The following is an 8504-nucleotide window of genomic DNA, read 5'->3' as shown; positions in this document are numbered from 1 at the left end:
TATATATATATATATATATATATATATATATATATATATATATATATTTTTTTTTTTTTTTTAAAACACTTTTGGTCTAGATTTCCTGCTTATTGCTTGCAACTATCCAGGGGACCCTTTGTGATAGTCCTAGAGGTCTGAAGGTGACAGTCCTCAGCTCTGAGTGATTTTGAGAAATTTCTGAACAGAGCCTTCCATCAAATGCATGGTAATCCTTGGGACCAGGTATCAGTCTGGTCTTGGATCTATTCTGTAAAATAGATACAGGTCCTACCCAAATCTTGCCCTGGGGATTCAAGATGCCATGGTACCTCTTTAAGGTCACAGCTTGCATGCCAGCATTTGGGGACCCCACAGTCCATCATTGCCAGTTGGCATTTGTACTAGACTAGAGGTCATGTTTTTCCTTTTTAGTGCCAAATACTACTGTAAAAAATGGGAAGATAATTAAACACCCTCAGGGGTGTGACATTTTGGTGTGTCAGTCATTGTCAGCTTTTCCTATATTTATCCTAAATATCTTTTGCTCTAACTCAAACTCATCTTCTCACATTATCTTCAGTGAGATGGAGAATATTGATTCACAACCCTCTATATAGGGGTGGGGAACCTTTTCTATTGAGGGCCACTGACCCACAGAGAAAAAAATCAATTGAAGGCCACATGCAAGTAAAAAGCAACTTAATTTAGTTTTTTTGTCTTTAAAGTATAAAATATTCATCTCACCTGCTTTTCAAATTAAAGGTAAGAAACATAAAACATTACCAATTAATGCAACAAATAGTAAAATAAAATAATATATAATGATAGAGGGGGAGAGAAGGATAGAAGAATGAGGAATAGTTAGGAGAAAAAGGAGTGGGCTTTGAAGGTCTGGGAGGTGAATATTTCTCTGGTAAATTGCTTTTCCCATGGGTTGTCTTTGAGTATTTTTTATTTTGGGAGGAAGGGTTTGCCTTTCTCCATTTGCCTTTGCCCAAAGCAATAGCACTCTCGAGGAAGAGGGAATGGAACATGAAATTAAGGAGAGTGCCAACTTTATCTGGCGATGGGCTGAAGATTCCCTGCTTTCACAAATAGCTTTTAATCTCTCTGAACATTTTAGAACCATTTTCCAGTTTTCTTTTCTTTGAACAAAATAATTGTAGTTACTGTAACCCTTGCATGTTAAGCCCAGAGTTGAAAACAGTGTTCAGTAAAATACTAGAATAGCACTAAATGGTTTACTTTAGGGACAACCTGATAATCCTCCTGTTTTTTAAAAAAATGTACCTTGATTAAAAAAAAAATAGAAACAAGGTATGAAAAACCTGTACTTAGAAAACCTGGTTCATTAAATTACTGAAGGATTTGCTGTAGGATTTCTCTAATAGCAAGTTGTCTGGCACTTGTGCATGTACAAAGGTGTAAAAATTCACACCTTTTCAGAAACACATTGTTTAAATATCAGTATTCATATCTGTATTAGGCTTATTTAAAAAAAAAAGCCCACAAGCTTTCTTATCTTATTATTTCTAAATCTCGCTGGACATTTAACATAAAGCCATTCATTGCCACTTTATTTTTCTTTCTCCCTAAATGTAGTCATCCCTTTTTGACCCATGTTTGATTCAGACTACTTCAGTTTAAATTCAAAACCAATCCAAATCAGACTTCTTTTCAGTTGAATTAGCTTTTTTTGGCTTTATCTCCAGATAATTGATGGAACTATTAAATTAGTTCTCAACCTAGAATGAACTTTACGGTATAACATTTGTCATATTTCTCTACCCTGACAATAAACAGGTTGATCACTGATTTTGGGGAAAATACTTTTTTTAATACAAGATTGAAATAGGACTTTAGTTGAGTACTAGGTTTTTTTTTAAGATCAGCTAATGTATAATTTCTTAAGCTATAATGAAAAGTAATGGTGGATCAGATTAAAAAAACACCTTCAGAAATGATTAAGTTGAAAATACTGGGAATTTGGGTAATACATACATTGTGGTGTACTTGAAAATACTGTATCTATTATTATTCCCCACTTCCACCAACCCTTCATTTGGAAATATTGAAACTATATCTGCCTTTCTTCCCTTCCCTCCTCCCAACCCTCTACCTCTTTTTCTTTCATATATTGTCCAATTCAGATTTTAGAATAATCAGGCAAAGTCTGTGACTTAACTGTTTAATAGAATGCCAGACATCATGTCTTTTGTTTCAGTAAAGGTTAACAGTTATAGTCTTCACCTTTTAGTGAAGTGTGAGTGATGTTAAGTGAGTGATGTGGTTAGTCTCAGGTATTGTAACAATACATTTAAAGGAAGATGTCTGAATAGTCTTTGCTGAAGAGATGAAAAGATAACAGTCTACTTAAAGTGTCTTATCACACTTTGAGAAGTGTTCTCAGTTATCTAAGCTAAAAATAAAAATCTCAGAACTACACTTAGTCAAAAAATTGGGGCAAAAATAGATTTGGAGTTTTTGATGCATTTTTTTAGTAACAATTTAAATTTCTAAATCCTCGTATGTCCATATTGATTTTGGAACCCTTTGTAAGAAGCCTTAGTTTCCAGAGCATTTAATGTGCTTCCTAACTGAGTAATAATGATTACCTTGTGGATAGGAAACATTAAATGACTAGCTTTTTTGCAAGACATGTTTGAGATAATTAATCCAGGTGGAATCTGAAATTCTCTACTTCAAATAAACATGGGAAGTTTCAAAGTGTAAAGGTGGTTCATTTCACTTGTTCAAATAGACTTTGGAAGTAATATTTTCCATTGTTATTCTCCTCCTCAGTCCTCCATTCAATCCTTAAATTTTATCTGATCATCCAAAATGTTCGTGTCATTTCAACTTTTATATTTTAACTTTCTTAATTGGAAATTATTTGTGGGTTAAGACCCCTATCCTTCTCTCTCCCTACTCCCTACCCCCCATAAATAGATACTTTAATTGGAAATTCTTCAGACAAGTTAAGTTTTCTTATTGCATTACTGAGGTATGACTAGAGTTGTAATTGCACTAACAAAATGTTATTTTTTTCTCTGTAACGACGGGTTTAAAAATATACTGCCTTTTAATCTTAATATTTCCTTTGGCATAACTGTTCATATTCCAAGGTAATATATAAGGAATAGTATATGTTTCTACTAATTTTGACAATTTTAGTAGTATTTCAATAATTTGAATTGTACTCATTTTAAATTTATGATGATTTGACATGTTTGTGAGATTAGACAATTTCAAGGGATACTTGACTGGAGATCAGATCATTCGAAGAATAAGATAAATTCGGATAGAAGATAGGAGAGGAAAGAACAGACTTGGGTAATATGGTATTTTCTAAATGCTATAATGAATAGAATAGAATAATTTTTGTTAAGCTCATTAAATGTACTTTTTTAGTCAGTGAGTAAACATTTATTAAGCACTTCATGCCAAGCACTACACTAAGTGCTGAGAATCCTGAGTAAGCAAATTAATAGTGTAAAGCTTATTGAAAATAACAACCTTTGACTTTAAGTTAAATACTCTTCAAGTACTAAATTACTCTATTCAATTGCATTTAAGCAATATGCTAATTACAAATTAGTTATCCCTAAAGAATGGGGGTGGGGTTGGTAGGGAAGCAGAGAAGGTATTGAGTGTATCTTTTTTAACCTACTTTAAAATGAAACTTTCTTAGAAAAAATAACCCTAAAATTTTCATTTGCTTTTTTTTAAACTAATTCACACTAACCCCCCCCCCATTATTACAAATTAGAGATGTACAAATCAATCAAAAAGCTTTTATTAAGTACCCATTGTATGCTAAGCACTCCATTAAGTAATGTTTTTTATAATCAGTTTATGATCTGAATAATGTGATATGTTATTGAGCTAATAGTTTTCTTATTTTTATTTTGAAAAAAGAGTCGTGTCAATATGTGATCTTTTAGTGTGATGAGAAAATAATGAGTAATTGTACTACAGCATTTAAAATGAGGATACCTTCCTTGCTTTTTGATAACTTTTCTGCATAATTTTGCATAGATTCCTATTTCACTCTGTCTGACTTCAGTAATGTCTTAATACTTATACGGGTATAATTTAAATCACTGATTGGTAAGAGTTTGTGGTATTGGTTAATTAGTGTCTTGTAATATGGTATTGGTCATTAAATTGAGCATATACCTGTTCCTGTCAGAAATCCGTCAGCGTACTACTGCTCAAAGAAACCTTTCTCCATCAACACCAGCAAGTCCAAACCAAGGATCACCTCTACAAGTTCCAGGATCTCCCGGTCCCCAAAAGGATACTTCAGCTCCTGGTGGACCACCGGAAAGAGCTGTTGCTCCAGCCTTGCAGTCAAATGTGTTACCGAGGCGTCTCGGATCCCCTGCTACTTCAGTGCCTGGAATGGGTAAACAGAGCACTTAATGTTATTTACAGTTTATATTGTTTTCTCTGGTTACCAATAAAACAGGTCATTTTCAGACAGTATGGAAATGGCATTTCATTTGGAAATAGCAGAGCAGTTATCTGATTAAGCGGGAGTTCCATATTCAATTAGCCATAACTCTTTACAGCTGGCACCTTGTGATACTGAAACCTATTGCCTGAGCTCATTTAACTGTTATGGCTTCTTTGTTTAAATGGCAATAAAACTTTGCAGTATTCTGTAGTCAACAGTATAGTGTATCTTTTTATGTTCCAAGTTTAGGAAAGCTCTAGATTTATATAAATCAGACAGAGAAGGAACACTTTCAGAATAAATTCAGGTTTTTTACCTATACCCTGAACATATTTTTTAACATGAATTTTGACAATTTACTTAAGATTTAAATTCAGGAAGGATATTCATACATTGTGCACAGTACTTTCTTTTCAACCATTACCTAATTTTTATTTTTTGTCGTATTGGAAGTAATTTTTCAAGATAGTGACTTTTTTTTCCCCCTGTCAATTAGTGGTGTCCAAATCTTTGTGAACCCAAGTTTTCTTGGTGAAGTTAGTGGAGTTGTTTGCCATTTCCTTCTCTAGTTCATTTTACAGATAAGAAAATTGAGGCAAACCAGGATTAAGGGACTTGCCCAGGGTCCCTTGAGATATAGCTAGTAAGTGTATGAGATTAGATTTGAACTCAGGGCCTCCTGACTCCAGGGCTGGCACTATCATACTATGCCACCTCCCTGCCCAGTGGAGACTTAATTTTTCCAAATTTTTAGTAATAGTTTTCGTCAATTAATGATTTTTTAACAATTATTGAATTCATTTGTATGCTCTTTATTAAATTTGATGGCATCTAGGGAAAGTATGTTGTAATTGAAATATGCTTTTGCATAGTGAGTAGAATGTTGAAATCCATTGGTTCACATTAAGTTTTAATGTTAGATTATAGAATTTGACAATAGTGACAATTTGATTTTAGGATTGTTTATTCTGACTAAATTTATGTTTGGTTAACCAGAGTTCTCCAAAGCCATTTATAACTAACTTATTGCTTTTTCAGTGTCCCTGAAGCCAAGTAATATTTCTGACTAAATAGTCAGCATACTTATGGTGAATAATATATGATTAGTGTCTTTACCTGTGGCTTTTGTGGCAATAATGTTTTCTTTCTTATCTCCAAAGGGTAGATTCATATTTTGGAAAACTGGAAAAATATTGGTTAATGGATAAGTTTGAAAAGAGGATTACAAAGTCACTCAACTATGAGTCGTGAAGTCTGTTGTATGAACTGTATTTTTAAAGGCAATTCTCTAAAATATGTTTATACTTGACATCATATAGGAAACCTGTTATGGGGAGCATATTTTAAACCTGAACTCCAGTGAAAAAAATTTTTAGATGTTAAATTAATTGCTTCAGACTGTTACAATATAAAATTTTAGTATTCAGATTGTTTTGTGGGAGAACTACTTCATCATGAAGTCTTGAAGTATATATGTACTTTTTTTGCCAAAATAATATCCAATTTTTGTTTCTTTTGAAGTAGTAGTGATAGAAAAATTACATCATGGATTCAGGCACGTGAATAAGAGGCTAATTTTAAGGTGGAAAAATTTTAGCTAATTTATATGATAATGAAGACATTAGTTTAGGAATTATGGCTTAAGTTTCATGTATGTAAAAATACATCATTATCAAAGTTGTCCAAAGCTGTTTTTGCAAAAGATGCTATGTTGATTTCTAAGTTTATGCATTGTTTTAAAAACATGAATTTTTAAGGATATGACTTAATGATTTTTAATAAAGTAGAAAAGATTAATAATTCTTTTTATTTTTCATTAGATGTGTTTGGTAGAAGAGAATTAATTTAACATGTATTACCACAGAGCTTCCATATGTTTGAAAATTAATAACCAGCAGGTAGTTGAGAGTTTGCCAAGCTTTGCAAAAATGACCAGTTTTCCTACAATGATTGCTTTTGATGTTTATATTAATCACTGTTGTTCATAACAGCATGAGTATGAAGATGCCTGGTTTGAGAGTTATTAGTATGCAAATAATTGAAGAAAATCTCATGAAACATATTGTTTCATGTGTCTTGATTTCTTCGTGGGATTTTTAACTATTTGTACATAAAAGTAACATGCTTGAAAATATTTCAGTAATCTTAAGTTTTTTCTTCAACAACTTACTTTGATATGTATCCTATTCAACTCAAATCTCTCACAAGTAGTCTCAGTAATCTTCTTTTAGATGAGGAGTATTTTGCTTTTACATTTAATAATAATGATTGAAGGAGTTTACTCACCTCAGTAAAAGAATATACTTTTTTGGTATTCACTTGGTTTATGAAGTTATAACTATTCCAGAATCTAAACTTCATATAAAGTACTTTTGACTTTAGGTGCTGTTTTCTGGACAGTGATAATGTATAGGTTTTCTTTCTCTTATTTCCAAAATTAGTCCATTTTTTTCCTCCTTCAGATATAGTACTGCTACCCTTCAGCCCATCTTGAATGCTTTAAAGTTTTATCAGCTGTCACCATTTTAACTTTGCTATCTCTTTGTTGAAAACCTTGCCCTAGTTAGCCTTGTACATCTAGGGACAATTTCCTAACTACTTCAAGGATTTCTCTTAAGGCTTCACTAAATTAGCTTGCTTTCCCTCTGCCTACCCTCATTTCATTCTATCTGACTCACAATGGGAAACTTTATCTTCAATAGATGCTCATTCACTTTCCATCTTTTTTCTTTTTTACTACCTTTAATCCCCCTCTATGAAAACCCATTTTCATGAAAGTTTTCCTGAGAACCTGATATTGAAGACCGTTTCTTTCCCCTTTCTCATTGTAGATTTGCATTTATTTTTCATTCTCTATTATAAGAACATATTAGTTTTCAAATACGTATATAAACATTAGCATATGGCATTTATTTGGTGATTAGCAATATGTAGCTCTTTGGGACTTCCTCTGGCAGGATTTTTTTTTAATTTGGCATGGTTTTGATTTAGTTTAACTGTTGAGTTCTTAAGGGACAAAGACTGTCTGTGACTACTTTATGTTCGACCTAGGATGATGTTATTCATCAGTATTCAGTTTTGGTAATGGTATTGTATATATGTTTTATTTGTAGTAAATTTTGGTTTGTCAGTAGTTTTAATGAAAATCATTATGGTGGAATTTTTAAGACTTTTCATCTTTCTAATTTAAAAATTTTCATAGTTAAAAGCCAATTTAGAAAAATCAGAACTGACTTTTCAGTTTTTATTGATACATTTCTTTTTACATGATGTTTCCCAAAATACCCAAATAACCCTCTATTTTCCCAATGCAACTTACAGCAGCTTCTATAAATAAGCTGGCGTATTCCCAGGTTTGAATCACAAAATATAACAGACTCTGAACATGGAAGACAGAACCAAAACATTTATTCAAAGCAACAGAAAGCCAGATCCATCATAACAACAAAGAAATGTATACACCATAACACTTCAGAGGGCACCATGATCCCCAAGCCTGCTAGGCCCTTCTCACAAATGAACAGCCACAGCTACCTGCTTCCTTTCTGTCCCTGAGCTCTAACTACTCTCACTCCCAGCTCTGACTACTTGGACCAACTTCCTGTTCCACCCTTCCTGCTCCACCCTTTCCTGTTACACCTGTTAAGCAAGCTTCTTCTACCACATACTCAAGTGACTCAGGCTTCCATGTGACCGAAGCAGGTCACATGGACCTATTAATGGATGGAAAACATCTTTGGATTTACATTACCATTACATTCAGCCCCAAGATCTTTCATATCTATTCCATAGGTTAATGAGAGTTTAGGGGTAACTGGTATCAACCGAACTTTACAACAATATAACAGATAACACAAAATAAGCACATAAAACACTATCTTAGGGTGGGGCTTGAGTTTGTACTTGTGCTTGTGCACCCCATCATTTCCCCCCCTAGAACAAATAGGGCTAAAAAATCTTGGGATAAGGGGCGAAGGCCTCTTCTTCCAGAGCTACTTCCTGCTGAAATTGGACATAGAGCTGTCCCTGCCCCAAGGGGTCCCATTTGAGAGGTCAGTTCTTT

General features: G+C 33.3%; 1 protein-coding gene across 3 annotated transcripts in view; it reads left to right on the top strand.

The window, feature by feature from the left end:
* The window catches only part of LNPK (lunapark, ER junction formation factor), a 112442-nt gene that overhangs the window by 85981 nt on the left and 17957 nt on the right, over positions 1–8504 (top strand). For 2 of the 3 annotated variants that reach the window (XM_069068453.1, XM_069068454.1), the window contains exon 9: positions 4175–4390. The exons of the other annotated variant lie outside the window; for it this stretch is intronic. In XM_069068453.1, the coding sequence (XP_068924554.1) occupies positions 4175–4390 (216 nt within the window). The remainder of the gene's footprint in view (positions 1–4174; positions 4391–8504) is intronic. 3 annotated transcript variants of the gene reach the window in all.

Source organism: Petaurus breviceps, unplaced genomic scaffold, assembly GCF_028583685.1.
Source record: "Petaurus breviceps papuanus isolate PSGF00001 unplaced genomic scaffold, PetGlider_PUasm1.0 90763, whole genome shotgun sequence".
NCBI classification, from domain to species: Eukaryota; Metazoa; Chordata; class Mammalia; order Diprotodontia; family Petauridae; genus Petaurus; species Petaurus breviceps.
This window is presented reverse-complemented; position numbering and strand designations above follow the sequence as displayed.